Raw genomic sequence first — 16,483 nt, 5'->3', positions numbered from 1 at the left:
TTGCTAGAAAAGGCAAAATTAAACTTGATCTCACAAGAAAGTCTGAGTGTTAGAGTGTATTCTACACAAAATAAATTTATCGACCTGTTTAAACTCACATACACTGCGTATATTTTTCTCTTTCTACTGTTTTCAACATATCTGATATTGTCACTGGTTTGGGCTGCATTTCTATTTTTGGACTCCTTACTGCCAAACACCTATTTATCTAATATATACAATCCAAACTATGGTTTTAGGAAGGAAACAAAGAAGAGATCAAGCTATGTCCTTTGTTTCTTGATTTCAATGTCTGAGCTACTTATAGATGCCGTTAGAATCACAATGCGATTCTTTTCACTGAAATGTGTTTTCCATTGCCTGCAATGGTGACTACAAAATGAAAAACTAATTTTGTGATTCAAAAGTACTTTCTTTGACTAGTTAGTGACCTCTCAGCTTTGTATAATAAGCAATTCTTCTTTAAAAGTGGCATTTGCCTTCCTAGGAATCTGACATATTCTCTTGTTTGATCCTCATAATAATTTGAAGTGGTAGACAGTACAATCTCTTGTTTTTATAGAAGTCATTTGAAGCCCAGAGTCTAGATAATTTATGAAATATCACAAAGCTATAGATAGAAGAGCAAAAATTTAAGCCGGAATCTCTGCTGTCAGCCTGTACACAGCCCTGCCTTCCCTCATCCTTCCGTGTGGGCAGCCTTACGTGTCTGGGAGGCTCCTGATGGCATGTTTCTGGCTAAGCTGTGAAGTTGTTTTTCTTCTCTTTTTTTTTCTTATACTGTTCTGCTAACACATTATCACACAGCTCATCAATGTAATTGTTTTCAAAGCTAACTGCTTTTACATTATTGTTCCAATTATTAATAAAACTCCCATTATGCATAAAGTATTCAGCTATTTTCACTTATGAAGTGCTTTGTAAACATTTTAACTAATTAGGTCAGGCAAATACCAGCAAGGTAAATGTTCTCCTTCTTTCTAACAGATTAGCTGCAAAGCTAAGTCACTTCCCAAAGCCAGAAGGTAAGCTGCGATAATAATTGTGGCAACAGTCATCCATTTCTGCTTCCCGCTCTGCTATTGTTGTTAAGTCCGGGACAATTGTTGTCCTTAGTTTTCATACATCTTAATTATCATAAAGCACTGGCCCTATATTTATTCATCTTTGACTCTAAGAAAATTTCTCTTGGAAAAATAAGTGCATTCGAATATTGCACCCAGTATTTATTACTAGAGAATGTTAAGGAAAATGTTATTTTCAAATGGCAAAATTAACGTTCTAAAACAGACACGTACAACACACATTGAATTTCAAAAAATGTATTTGCGAAAAGACAAACAGACTTTGGCATCCCTTGCTTCAAGTGGTGAAGTTTGCTTTCAATTTTCTTTTTATACTGTGTGATAAGTTTAATCGTTCCCTGCCCCCTCCAAAGCTTCTCTCTCCCATTCAGAGACTGTCATTGGAAATAACAGCCTAAAGAGTTTGGAGTCTCTTTGGATTCCTTCAACATACTTCAATCGCTGTTTTCTCATTAGAACATTTATACTTTTGTGCCTCAGTGGGAATGATCAATTATTTCAATGTCAGTAGTGGTAATATTACCCCTAAGATTTAGCAATTTTCAAAGATCTTTTAACTTAATTAGAGGCATTTGTTGTAAATTGAATTAAACCTGTTAAAAGTGCAATGTGTTATATTAAAAATATAATAGCCACGTTGACCAAGGAGACACAATTTTAAGGGGAAATGTCCAGTTTATAAATGTCAACATCAAAACAAAGTTGTGAAGTTTTTCTTTTCATCAGGTTTTCTAAAAGTTGAAAGAATGGATAACAATTTTATCCTGAACATTTTGGCAAAAGTATATGTACAGATACCTATGTAAAAAGATACACATTTCACAAAAATACTTGAAGACAAAAACAATAAAAGATTTGAGCATTTTAAAAATTTTGTTAAAAAATGAAACTAATGTCATTTATAATTAATGTGTTAATATTTATCTAATATCAACACATGATTATAGTATTGTCATAACTTATTTTTGATTAATGCTCCTTCTTTCCAAATAAGTGCCTCCTTATCTTGACATATTTTACCTCATTTTCTTTTAAGCATGGTGTCACAATGAACTTGCCCAAAGAGGGTCATACCAGCCACATCACATAATGATATCTGGTTGTACCTTTCTTCAGAAGCCATTTAGAAAATCCTAATGGTGGCTTTCAAATTTCTTAGGTACCAAGCACATACATTGGCATGGGCTGTATGAATCTTGAAATGGTAGATTATAGGAATAGGCAGAAGCAGTTCATAGTTTTAACTGAAGCCATTTAGAAACCCACTTATTCTAAAAACGTATTCATTTAGTACCTGTTCATTTTCAAGCACCTGCAATGCAGGAGGCATGGTGCTAGCACCTGGGAGCACAGCAGTGAGCAAGACAGACAGTTCCTGCCTTCACAGAGCAGAGTCACTGCATCATGAATATCAGTTTGCATTTTAACTGAGTTCTGGGTATATGTGAGTGGGTTGTATACCTCCTTCCTGCCATCCCTACCAACCCCCGTGTAGTTAAACATGGCATGAGTTGTGGAAATGCACAGGTTTTGGCATCAGATGAAAATCAGGTTTAAATCTACGTTCTGGTCTTGATCTGTCTCTTAATAGCTGTATGATGTAAAGCAAGTAAATTGAACTTTTAAAGTTGTTTCCTCCTCTGTATAATGAGTACAGTACCATGTGTCCTCCAAACTGGCCCTGTAAATTAGATATATTTATGAAAAGCTCCCAGTGCATAGTGTATTCAATGCATAATAGCTGCTAATATTACATCAGTAGTATTGTCTATGTCAAATACTCTCTCTCAGTTGTGGCGGGCGCCTGTAGTCCCAGCTACTCGGGAGGCTGAGGCAGGAGAATGGCGTAAACCCGGGAGGCGGAGCTTGCAGTGAGCTGAGATCCAGCCACTGCACTCCAGCCTGGGCGACAGAGCAAGACTCCGTCTCAAAACAAAAAACAAAAAACAAAAAACAAAAAAACCCTCTTATTCATAAACTTTTTTGGAGAAGTGAGTGGAGGCACATTGTTTCCTGATTAAGTGGATTTGTAGCCATCAGGCAGCATATGGAAAAAGAATTGCTTCAATGGGTGCTGGAGTGTCAATTGCTTCAGCAATACAGTAAATTCCATGAGAAGAGAAAATGTGTATCACACTAGTCACCAACATTTTTATAATTTTTTAAAGTTTCAAGTCATTTTCACACCATTCTGATTGCTTCTTGTTATCATGTGTATGGCTTCGAATTTATATTTCCAGTCCTGACATCTCTTGAACTCCACTTCCATAAGGAAAACTGACAATTGGGAAAATTCTCTGAGACATACCACTGCTATTTTCTATAAGAAGGTCAATATGAGCTTATCTTTTCCCTCATCTTCTCCACTCCCGGACCAACGATTTTTTTCTAATATGTCCTCTATTCAGCCACCATTGGGTAAGCTACCTGAACCAGAAACTCTGGAACCCTTTCTGAATCTTTTCTTTCAGCCCTCATATTCAGTTTCCACATCCTGTCCATAGTAGTCGCACTTCTCTGGGTACACTCTCTTATCTCTGTTCTTCTACCACTTGAATTCTCTTTTCTTCAAAAATGCGGCTGTTCATGTTTGGGAGTATTAGGCGTTAAATTGTATTCTCTGCCCCCCCATATATGTATATATATATAGAGAGACATATAACATACATATACATGTTGAAGTCCTAACTTACATTATCTCAGAATGTGACCTTATTTGGAAATAGAGTCATGGCGAATGTCAGTTAAGATGAGGCCATACCGGAGTAGGGTGGGCCCTTTATCCAATATGGCTGCTGCTCTTATGCGTAAGGACACAGATATACAGAGGAAGACAGCCATGTGAAGACTGAAGTAGAAATTAGTGGTATGCTGCTATAAGCCAAGGAGTGCTGGGGGCTACCAGAAGCTGGAGGAAGCAAGGAAGAATCCTCTCCAAGATGCTTTGAAGGGACCATCGCCCTACCAGCACTTTGATTTAAGACTTCTAGCCTCCAGAAATGTAAGAGAATAAATTTCTGTTGTTTGAAGTCACTCATGTTGTGGTTACAGCAGCCCTAAGAAACTAACATGGGGACAAAAGACTTCTTCCTTGTCTGAGACTTCCATTCTCATTTCAGGAAGCTTAGTGTCTTAGCCAACTTTCATGTTACTGTGACAACAAGGAACACCCACAAACACATGTCTGAAGACTCCAGAGTTCCACCCCTGGTCGGGCATTACTGATAAACATTGATGTAGGTCACCATGCTTTCCGTCCTTTAGTATGGACCCTCCCAAACCTTTATTTATTCTGCAGCCAGAACAATGTTTCAAAAATGCAAGCATAATATTCCCCCCACCCCCAAGGGAAGAAAAATACAGTCTGCTGATGGTGTTGGGACAATGTCCAAACTCCTTTATATGGCATAAACTGGCCAGGTCTCTTCCCAGTAGTTCATATCTACCTCTCCAGCTTCACATTCTGAAAACATCTTCTCCTACTTGGACTTTCACCAGCCAGTTCCATTTGTTTTCAGTTTTGGAGACAGGATTTTTTCTTCTGAAAACTGCTTAGTGTTGGAATGCCTTTCCAGTTTTCCTACCCATTTGTCTAATTCCTCTTTACCTTGTAAAGCTCATAAGAGAAGTCACCCCTGGCTAAGTTAGAGATAGGTCTATTCTATATGTTTCTTCAGAGTATTTAGTACAACACTAAAACACTTTTATCACTGGATTTTAGCTCTGTGTTTTATTTTTCTACACTCATCTGTCTCTACAAATGGATGGAAAATTCTGTGGGTGAGTGGGGGTGTTATTCAATGCTGGGAATCGAATGGTGGGAATCCAGAGCTCATCTATATTAGCAATCTATTGCTGCTGGAACAAATGACTACCAACTTGTGACTTAAAGCAATGCACATTTGTTATTTTACAGTTCTGGAGGTCGGAAGTCTGCAATGTGTCTCACTGGGCTAAAGTCAAGGTGTCAGCAGGACTGCCTTCTTTCTGGAGGATCCAGAGGAGTTTCCTTGTCTTTTCCAGCCTCTAGAGTCTGTCTTCAGGCCTCGGATCATCTCCAGGTTCAAAGACTACAGTTTCCACCATCCTTCTCACGTTACCCTTTTTCTGGGTCGGTCTTGTATTTTCATTCTGTCTCTTCTGCTTTCTTCTTCCATTTTATTTTTTTTAAAGAACCCTTGTGATTAGATTGGGCTTGACTAAATCATCCAGAATACTTTGCATATTTTAAGCCCAGCAGTTAGCAACTTTAACTCCATCTGCTACTTAATTTCCCTTTGCCATATAATTTCGCATAATCACAGATTCCAGGAATGAAGGCATAGAATATTTGGGGACCATTATTCTGCCAACTGCACTATGATAAAGCCTGATATACTATATTGATTTAACAATAATCTGTTGAATAAGTTATACCCAATTCAACCAGCTTCTACAAAGGAAGAAATGCTTTTTTTTTTTTTTTTTTTTTTTACCTAGGTTCTAGGTAAAGATGCTCACTTTCAATCAGCCTAGAGTTTCTTGGTCATTGGGTTTCTTGCTAAAGTGATTCAGTAGCTGACTGATGAAGAGTCCTCACAAAAAAGCAGGTGACACTAGCTTAAAAATTCTTTGTTACCAGTAATGTTACTTAGGCAAATGACTTATCTTATTTAGGCTTTAATTCAGCCTCTGGAGAAGGGAATGCTGAGGGAATATAATAACACCTTCTCCAACCATGAAATGATATATCAATGTTTCTTTGATATCTTCATGATAATGACTCCCTGAAAAGGTGACTATGAAGTCTTAGAAAGCCTCAGAAGTCACTGAGGATATCCATGCTTGAAAACTTGCTGATGAGTGGGATATGGTGGAAAAGAAATTAAGAGTACCTAAATAAAAGAATTACTTATAGATGATTATAATGAAAAAAGCACCATACTTTTTTAAAAATGGTACAACCAGAGTGTGTTTGGTTATGCCAAAAGAAAGGAATATGGAAATTTTTAGTGCCATCTATTGGTAGTGATTTTTAAATAAGAATTATTATGCATAATTGATGAGTGAATGACTCTTTGTTTTATCCAAATTCCTAAGGATTCTTGTTAACTATAGAATAGAGTAGTTTAAGAATGCATTCTCTTTTTTATGCATTCTCTTCTTTTTTTTTCCAAAGCAATTTTGGTCTTTTTTTTTTTATTATGATTACGTGGATGGATCATAGAAATCTTGTTTGATTTCAGGTCTTTATTAGGACTGGGCATGGAAGGTGGATATATATGTGTCATTTGAAATGTGGCTAAAGTTCAGAGAAATAGGTTTCATTTAATAGCTGAATACTGGATGACCTCACCATTCTTCTCACCCTCTGGCAGCTCACCCCGTGAGCAATAGAGGAGATGTCCGCACGAACTGAGAAGTAGCTGCTGGCCTCAATGTGATTTTGCAGTGATCTGTGTGCTCTGTGGCTTCCTTCATAACCAACAAATCAATTCCCACTATGCGTATTACACACCCCAGTGGCAGAGGCCATTTATTATCCTTTTGATGGTCATACTCTTTGTACATAACCAAGAAAGATTACAGAGGAAGGAAAAGAACAGTTGCAATATGGATGAAGATATTCCACAATGGCACTGCATTTTATCATGTAAGCCTTGCATGCCTATAAGGATAGAAAAGATGCTCTTTTTCAAGACAATTTTGAAACATGGAAGCAAAATTCTTTTTAATGAAAAATGTTTCAAGAATGAGAAGTGAAGAGAAAGTTGTAGAGATAATTATACAACAGTTCTAAATTCTATACATTTAGATTTCAAGGGCAAATTTAAAACGATTAAAAGACTGTCATATTTTCTTTTTGTACGGGCATTGTTAATAACACACTATACTTGCCTAGTTTTGCTCAATTAATTAGCTTTTGATATAGTCTTTTATTTGGCATCATTCAGTATCAACTGATTCCTTTATTAATTTCTAATTTGCAGTATATAAATTTCTAAACTCTCAATGATCAATTCAGGGATTTTCCTGACTCTTTGACTCCACATGTATCTAATAATAGTTACCATTATTAGATAAATCAAAAAACAAATATTGACTTGTGGTGACTAGGTATAAAATAACTGAATATTTTGAATTCGATGTAAGTGGTTCCTAATGCAATTTTAGTGTTATTTGTCCTAAATCAAAAGTCTGGTTAAAAAAAAAAAAAACAACACATATATCTGAATGTGAGTAGGAAACATTTTTATAGTAAAACTAATGGTAAAAGAATGACTTTATAGTGGGTTCTGTGCATACACACTTAAACTGCTTAGTCATTTATGTCAATGGATATGAAAAGAACAGTGGAAATTTCCAAAGGTCAAAGAAGCTACTGTCTTTTCTGTTTTGCATCATTTGAGACTTTCCAGGTTTTTTTTTTGTTTTTTTTTTTTCAAACAACACAATGCCAAATCTGCATTTGATTTTCCCTTCCCTTTGAAGAGGCAAAACAATGACAGAATAATTAACTGAGGAGGAGATCATGTACAGGGCATTCTGCTTTAGCAGTGTGGAAAGTTCTGCATTTCATTTCACATGATGGTAAATGGAGTGAGGTATTTTGGAATCCCTTCTATAACAGAGTTAGCCCCTGACTACATTACTGTATATAAACCAAACCTTCTTGGGGTCTGTTTCCTGTTTAACTGTTCCTCATTTGTGTAATTGAAAAGAATGCTCAATGAAAAGACTGCATCTTGCTTTCCATTAGGTGACGGTCTACACCTTCATGGAGAAACACACACAAGAACAAAAAAAAGGAATTGTCAATATCAGGTTCGGTGCCTCACTAGTTCTGTGCAGACCAAAAGACTGTAATCGTGGTCTGCAACGCTAAGAGGGAATAGTAGATTGTCTTTTACTTGTTGCTTTTTCTTTCTTTCTTTTTTCCCCACTCTTGTTTTCATGATTTATCTTCTCTTCCCATGTTATGTCATCATATTTGATCTTCAGAGACCAATGAGCATTTATATGTAACATCTTTTGAATATGTCCATGAATTCCATTTCTTTGCTGTCCCCAGCACTGCTCTGACTTGCTATGGTTCATCATTAAGTCACTGAACTGCTTAGTCTGTTACTAGTTTCTCCTTTGGTAACACATTTATTATTAGGACTATTTTTCATGGAGGAATTTACTATCTCATTCTGGAAAATCTTTCTAGAATAAAATTAGGCATGCTTATCCAGGAATTTAGAGACTAGTTATTATAAAGATCAATTACTGGTTTAATAAAACACATGGTATATACCCATGTGATTTACTGCCTTAATTAAATAAAAATTTGCATATCCATATATATATCTTCAAAAATAAAAGGAATCATATCATTATTTAGTCAGGTTTTCTACATTTCTTGGGCTCAATGGAAGCCCAGACTAGTTCAAAGTAGCGCTGGGAAAACTTAGGAGAAAGAAAGAGAAGCAACAGATTAAGTATTCATTGTTTTGTGAATGTACCACAGTGATAATATGGTTCAAATTGTTTTATATCTGTTAACCTACTCATCATGCTGACCCTGAGATATGGGTGCTATTACAAGCTGCTTTTTCCATGTGAGCAAACTAAGGCATAGAGAATAATTATATCCAGGCTATCAGCTCCCAGAGATTTTAGTCACAACACTGTGCTAACTACTGTATACTACCTCCACAAATTATTTGGACTGAGTGGAAAATGCTTTCTGATTGTTCAGTTATTTTCAGATGGGCTCTTCATCTTTTCTCTTGCAAAAACTGTAATTTTAGAAACTTTGACATCTCTCGCCCTTAATGCCAAATATTGAGAGGAGATCAGAGCTAAATCAGAATACTTTGTATGAGATCCTTTTATAGTTTATTTCAACCAAAAATATCAGTATTGTGTTATGTAATGAAAAAGTTCTTAAGCTTTGAATTTGTATTCATAGATTTTTAGTGGCATACTGATAATTTCAATTTTTAAAATGAAAATTGATCTTTAACAAGTTACATGCAAATAATTTAATCTCCATGTAGAGAGAGAATTGTGGGTGAGATAAGCAGGAATATATTTTAGATTTTAAAAATAAAAAATACATTTACCATTTACAATAATTTATTTCATGTTTATTTTTAAAAACTGTTCAATTATGGTAAAATCCACATAACATAAAACTTACCATCTTGGCCACTTTTAAGTTACAGTTCAGTGGTATTTTCCCATTGTTGTGCAACAAATCTCCTGAGTATTTTTATCTTGAAAAACTGAAATTCTATACTGTTAGCAACTGCTCATTTCCCCTCTCCCCCATGCCTGCCAACCACCATTCTACTTTCTGTTTCTATGATTTTGACTATTTCAGATACCTCTTCATGTAAGTGAAATCATAAGTATGTGTTCTTTTGTGACTGGCTTATCTTTCTTAGCACAATGTCCTCAAGGTTCATCCATGTTGTAGTATGTGTCAGAATTTCCTTCTTTGTTAAAGGTGAATAATATCCCATTGTTTATATATATACACCACACTTTGTTTATCCATTCATCGACCAATGGACATTTATATTGTTTCCACATCTTGCCTATTGTGAATAATTCTGTTATAATCATGGGTACACAAATATCACTTCTGGACCCTACTTTCAATTCTTTTGGATATATATCCAAAGGTGGAATTGCTGAATCATATGATAATTCTATTTTTAATTTTTTGAGGATATACCATACTGTTTTCCATAGCAGTTGAACCTTTTTACTTTCCTGCTAATAGTACACAAAGGTTTTAATTTCTTCACATCCTTGCAAACACTTATTATTGTGTATGTGTGTGTGTGTTTATAGTAGGCATTTTAACAGATGTGGGGTGGCATCTCATTGTGGTCTTGATTTGCATTTCCCTAATTCATGTTACTTTGTGTTCTCCTATAATGTGAGCAATCCACTATAGCTAAAAGTAACATAAATACTTTTGAGTCCAATTATTTATTTAGAAATAATTTCGATCAATTTTTCTTTCACAGTGTTTCACTGTTATTCTCAAAATATCTTACTTTTGGTTGTGCTTTAAGCACAGATTTTATGTACTGTTTCTTTGTTTGCAGCTGTTCTTCAGTTGCTGACAGTAGATCTGGAGACTTCTTCAAGCATCTCCATTTTGTGCTGGTATCAGTGTCTTCAGAACTTCAGTTATCTCAATGGCAAAGCCAGGGCTTCTGGTACATTATCCTGCTGATGGTTTCTCTCTGGTTCCTGAGGCTCTACCTGCATTACCTGGGCCAGTGGCTTTTCCTCCAGGCCATTTCAACTCCTGTTACAAAGTGAGTGCTTTCCTCTGAAAGTCAAAAGAATGTATTTTCATCTTGATAGGACAAATGAAAGTACAAAACACCTCTCCCATCCATTTACCGTACAACCTAAAATGCAGAGATTATTTGAAAAGACAAAAATGTCTTTATCTAAGAGCAAGAACTTCTATTACAGTTATAGTCTCACCTTATGGGCCTGTATATATAAGTACATAACTGGTACATCAATATTTATTTTAAATTTAGCAGATTCAAATATGTTCTAATATCTGAGCAGGTTCCAAAAAGGAATTTAGCAACAATGTTTTATTCTATTTTGATTTTATCATAGTGACTTAGGCTGAAGGTATTTTAGAAGTAATGTAAGTGTGATTTATCACCTATTCACAGAGAAGCAAAGATTGCTTCTTCTGCAAAATGATTGAATTCAAACAATTACCAAACTCAAGCCCAGGCAGCTTTCGGGGCCATTATCCTCTGGAAAAGGATGACATTTTAAAGGTTATCTCTTTATAAACATGATTCCAAAGACACTGTAGATAGACACACAGATAGATATCAATACGAGTAAAATTCATTTTCTCAAATGTAGATGGTACAGATAAAAATAAAGTTGTGTGTATATTTTCAATTAAGAAGAGTGCAAAGAACTTTAAGACTTTATGAAAATAATATATATGTATATTTGTATTTATACATACATATATAGTTATTGATATTCTTTGAAAATGAAATCATAAAGGTCTGAATATATTATGGAATATACAAATGTGTATATACTAAACTGCATTTTCAAGGAGGAATTTTTATATGGATAGCCTCTTTGTTCCTCCTTTCTTTCTTTCTCTTTCCTTTTTTTAAGGTTTCCAAAGCAGGAAAAACAAATGTTATATGCTTGGCCTAGTTGTTGTTTGCTTTTCACTCTTTTATTCTTCAATAGGAAAGGAAGCCCTATCTTTATTAGTTGTTAATAAAATGAGACTGCAAAATGTATCTTGACAGCCCCGTTGAACCAATTTCTTAAGCAATGGAGGACCTAAGATACAAAGGATATTTTCTGGCTATTGTCTCAGTCTGCAGGCTTGAATTACACAGTAGCTCTGTGTCACATCTTAGCTGTGAGCCCTAGCAATAACATTACCAACAATGAGCTTGTTTTCCACTCTCGCTCTGTGTCAGATACTATGCTAAGATATTTACGTACATGGCCGGGCACGGTGGCTCATGCCTGTAATCCCAGCACTTTGGGAGGCCAAGGCGGGCGGATCACGAGGTCAGGAGATCGAGACCATCCTGGCTAACATGGTGAAACTCCATCTCTCCTAAAAATACAAAAAAAAAAAAAGAAAAAAAAAATTAACCGGATGTGGTGGCAGGCACCTGTAGTCCCAGATACTTGGGAGGCTGAGGCAGGAGAATGGCGTGAACCCAGGAGGCAGAGCTTGCAGTGAGCCAAGATTGTGCCCCTGCACTCCAGCCTGGGTGACATAGCGAGACTCTGTTTCAAAAAAAAAAAAAAGAAAGAAAAAAGAAATGTATGTACATTACTTTATTTGATATTCACATAAGAACAAAGCATAAAACTTTCTTTGAAGCACAAGTCAAGGAGTGGGTAAAACAACTCCTTTTAGTAGATGGCAGATAAATAGAATGCATAGGCAGGATTAACTATGAAGCAGCTTTACATAGGCTGAAATTCAGGGGAGAGAAAACTTCAAGTGAAATAAAGTCTTGCTGCACAGAAAGACAGTGGCAAAGCCTGGGTCGAGGATGCTTGAATGACTGGGTTCAGATTGGATCTAATCATTGAGTTAGGTCCTTCAACTGCATCTAGTTGACTCTTTTAGAACAACAAAGGAGTATGATATTTTGGTTGTTAGTGGTGACAGTGTCATTTTTGTTGTATCTGGGAATCTGCTTACAAGAATCATGAGTAAAATTAATCAGTTATGCTGAAACTCTAAAGGAGCATTAGATTTACATCTAGTTCTCATTTCTGTTAAAGATTGACACAGTAGAAAGTTCACTGGTATATTTCGCATTTTAAATAACCTACTAAAATGTACTGTGTGAACTGCAGAAATGCTCTTAGTCTTTAGAATGCTGTGTTCAGTGGCTCAAATTGACATACTTTCTATGGAGGCACAGGACACTTAAAACAACAATAAACAGGGTAGAGTTTACCTTTTCCTGGGAAGTAACATGTTGAGGGGCTGGGATAAGATGAAAACTTCTAACAATAAATTGGGGGGTACTACTAAGTGTCCAGTTTTCTGTATTTAAGAAAAAGAAAACAAAACACAGAGTTCTTTAAATTGGTTTGTACACTTGGTATTTTGTACGGTTCCTCTTGTTCACCCTTATACGATTGCCTTCTTTTCCCACAGATTCCATTTTTCTCTTCACACCGTTGAGCTTCGCTACCCAACTTCCTCACTTCACATTGGAGAAGAGCTTCCTGTGGTTTTGATGGGGCCTTTAATGCTGAATGCAATCCTACTTCTTTTGGTTTTGATCAGATGGGGCTGTCAGCTACTGTTTGCCTCCTGCCCTGATGTCTTGTCAAAGTTAATCATTACCATGGGACTATGGACAGTTCTAGACCCATTGGCAGTGTTTATAGTGGATACTCTCCTGGGGGTAAGTCAAATGAAATAATCAGGATATGAGTCCTTGACATAGAATTTAGCTTTAGTCCATGAATCATTTGACATGGAAAGTTTCAATCATAATGAACAATCAGTATTCATCTTAAATCGAAATTAAGTTTCTTCTGATAAAAAAGTCATGCATGTCTAATATAATCAATTTAAGTGTAATTTTAACTCTTATAAATAAACACTTGAAAAATAAGCCAGAAGTCATGTTGAAGATCAAATCCCAGCTAGCTGTCACATTTGTAACCTTATTACAAAGAAGCTTTATTTTGTTATATTCTTTTGGTAACTTTTTTTAGGTAACTTTTTTAATATTAAGAATTTTCATAGGCAAATTTTGCAAAAAGGTAACTGCACAGTAGTTCCTTGAATTAGTTAGGTTATTTATTGACTATGATGTAGTACTCTTCTGCAATAAATACAGTCAAGAATGAAAGCTTTTTAAACATTTCTAAGTAATAAATGTATTTTAAAAACTACCGCATAGGCATTTATTTAGACTTTTGTGATGATATTGAAGTGACATGGTGCATTTTCACCCTAAAATATATATTTCTAAGATTACATAATTATGAATGATGTATTAAGGTACATAATGACATGTAAATAATGGTAATAATAATTCTAATATTTGAAGAGTGCTCTTGTATTTTTCAAGCATCTTCACACAATGTCTTTGATTACATATTTATGACAATCCTGTAAGTTGATGGGGCAAGTATTCTTCTCACTTTACAGCTGGGAGAAACCAGATGCAGAATTACATGACTTATCTGAGCCATATAGCCAGTCCACACTGCACCCACGACTAGGACCCAGATTTCTGAATTCTGAGGATGATGTTCCTTCCATCATGTTAAAATCTCTACTTCAAGCTTTCAGTCAATATATTGCTTTGTGAAATCAAATGTATGTTATCCCTGATGACAATTTTTTGATTACCCCAAAATATTTAATTTACCAATGAATTTGGGGGCTATAATTTGAGGCGAAAATGATGTGGCTCTTAGTGTAAATTTATTACCATATCCAAATCTGTTGCTTTGAATTCGCAAGGCGTGGGATTTCCTAGAGAGTGTTACTGAAACGTACTGATTCTCAAACCTTATTCTGTATCAGAATCTATTGTAGGCTATGGTAAAAACAGATTGCTGGGCCCCATCCCCAGAGTTCTTTCTCTGGTGGGTCTGAAGTAGAGCTCAAGAACTTGCATTTCTAACAAATTTACAGATGACAGTGATGTTGTTGGTCAGGGACCACAGTTTGAGGACCACGCACATTATGGATGCATAGGAAAGCTCTGATGAGCCAACTAAGAAGATCTAAGAATAGCAACATAGGTTGGAAGATGCAAGCTCCTGCATAGGCAGGGCTCAATTGGGCATCCTTTCCTAGGCAAGGTTCAATGGGGGATCATCCTTTCCTATCCTGCCTACTTGCCGTGACCCCTGACCTGCAATTTAGCAACTTTATTGAAGCTCCATTTAAATTGCCAAATGCTTTAGATTAAATCATCAAAGCAAAATTCAAGATACTGGCAAACAGTGGAGTAATTCAAGCCAAGAAACACTTTACCTTGGAGGCGTCACATTTTTAAGCAATTTCAATAGGCAAAAGAAGAGACATCTGAATTTTAACTAAATTTCTATACTGTGGACCTGGCCATAAAATATCATTCCAAGCAAGGGAGCATATAGATACTATAAATTAATCAATATGATCAAATATTTATTTATAAAATTATCTTAATGTATGAAATAATATTCCACATTTGGTATATTTCTCCTTTTAACAAGAAAAAGGAAAGTTTCATAACTGGAATGTATGTGTTTGGATTATATTCACCATACCAAGCAAATCATAGAGATGAGTGTTTTGATGGACTCTACTTGTTAACTGTGTTTGAAATGGACTCTTTTGTCAACAAAATGCTTTCAGAACATTTGCATCCATGAAGATATCTCCCACTTTGGGTGCTATAGTAGATAGCTAAGGTCAGCAGAGCCTGTCACCATTTTTCGCACTGTGTCTCAGGCCCTAGCATGCTATTTCTCTGCCTGAGCCCTAATCTGGATAAAAAGTAGAGGAAAGATTTGCTTTCAAGTTCCCTGGGGATCTTATTAAAATGCACATTCCTGTTCTCACTTATATGTGGGAGCTAAATAATGAGTATACATGAACATAAACAGTGGAATAATAGACATCAGAGACTTAAAAAGGTGGGAGGATGGAGGGTGGAAGGGGCATGAGGGATGGGAAATTGGCATGAGGGATGAGAAATTACCTAATGGGTGCAGTGTATACTAGTTGGGTGATGGTTACATGAAAAGTCCCAGACTTCACCACTGCACAACATATTCATGTAACAAATCTGCACTTACAGCCTCTAAATCTATAAAAATAAAAACATATTTAAAAAAATAAAACAAAATGCACATTCTGAGTTAGCAGGTAGAGCCTAGGATTCTTCATTACTGATAGACCCCTAGATGGTGCCAATGATGCTAGTTCCATGGACACACTGTGAGTAACAAGGTGCTACATACTTTGCAGAGAAGGCCTTTCCTTTCATTTTCCTGCTTGCTAGGCTGGGCTTTCGCTCACTGGGGATAGCTGGACTGCTCTTCACAAGACTGGAGTTCTCGAAGCTTTAAGTGCACTGATGTCTTGTTGATTTCATGTGAGAATTCTGACTGCTTATTCCTGAGTGGAAATGACCTCTGCCAGAAATGCCCAGAACCTGCCGACAAGTGTGATTGTTGACTCTAACTATGTAGACCATTTAACATTATTAAAATTAACTAAAACAGTGCCCCTCAAGCCCACTGGTATATCTAGTTTCTAGTCCCACTGTTAGGGATTAGCGAAAGAATCATGTGCCAAGGAACGCTCCTCAGTTCTTGAAGGACAGACCGCTGTGTGAAGCCTCCATGCCTTTGAGCACCTTGACAACATGGCAGAAGAGGGAGCCTTTTGAGTTAGAAGTGGCTGTGTTTCCTACCCCATCTCTAAACTTTTTTCACCCTGCTGATTAGCACATTCTGATTCTCCAGCTGGATAACATCTACATTCCCACCTCTCTTATTCTCCAGGATAATAAGGTGACTGTGGCATCGAGGATTGATGAGCAGGAGACGTAGAGAGGAATGCTGTCTGCATTCTGGGAGGACCAACTTCCAATTTCTCCCAGAGTCCTAATGTGCATATTGAGTAGACAGGGTGCTGGGGCTCAGCCTACAGCCACATCATGCGTGAAGCCATTTGGGGAGGATGAGCAGCTGTCCCTGTGGTCCTCTGAGATCTGCTCAGAAGGATGTCTGCAGCAATCTTGGAAGGACTTTTCTTGTTTCAGTTAGTTCCCTCAGGCAGATAAATAGAAGACCAGACCACTGTATCCAAGGCAGCTGACAAAATGAGCAGAACTTAATTTACTCTGGACCTCCGATGTAAT

General features: G+C 36.5%; 1 protein-coding gene across 1 annotated transcript in view; it reads left to right on the top strand.

The window, feature by feature from the left end:
* Nucleotides 1-16,483, top strand: part of OFCC1 (orofacial cleft 1 candidate 1) — a 513,721-nt gene that overhangs the window by 485,155 nt on the left and 12,083 nt on the right. The window contains exons 10-11 of the mRNA XM_025382309.1: nt 10,172-10,387; nt 12,763-13,015. Coding sequence (XP_025238094.1) covers nt 10,172-10,387; nt 12,763-13,015 — 469 coding nt within the window. The remainder of the gene's footprint in view (nt 1-10,171; nt 10,388-12,762; nt 13,016-16,483) is intronic.

The sequence above is a fragment of the Theropithecus gelada genome, chromosome 4 (genome assembly GCF_003255815.1).
Source record: "Theropithecus gelada isolate Dixy chromosome 4, Tgel_1.0, whole genome shotgun sequence".
Lineage (NCBI taxonomy): Eukaryota > Metazoa > Chordata > Mammalia > Primates > Cercopithecidae > Theropithecus > Theropithecus gelada.
This window is presented reverse-complemented; position numbering and strand designations above follow the sequence as displayed.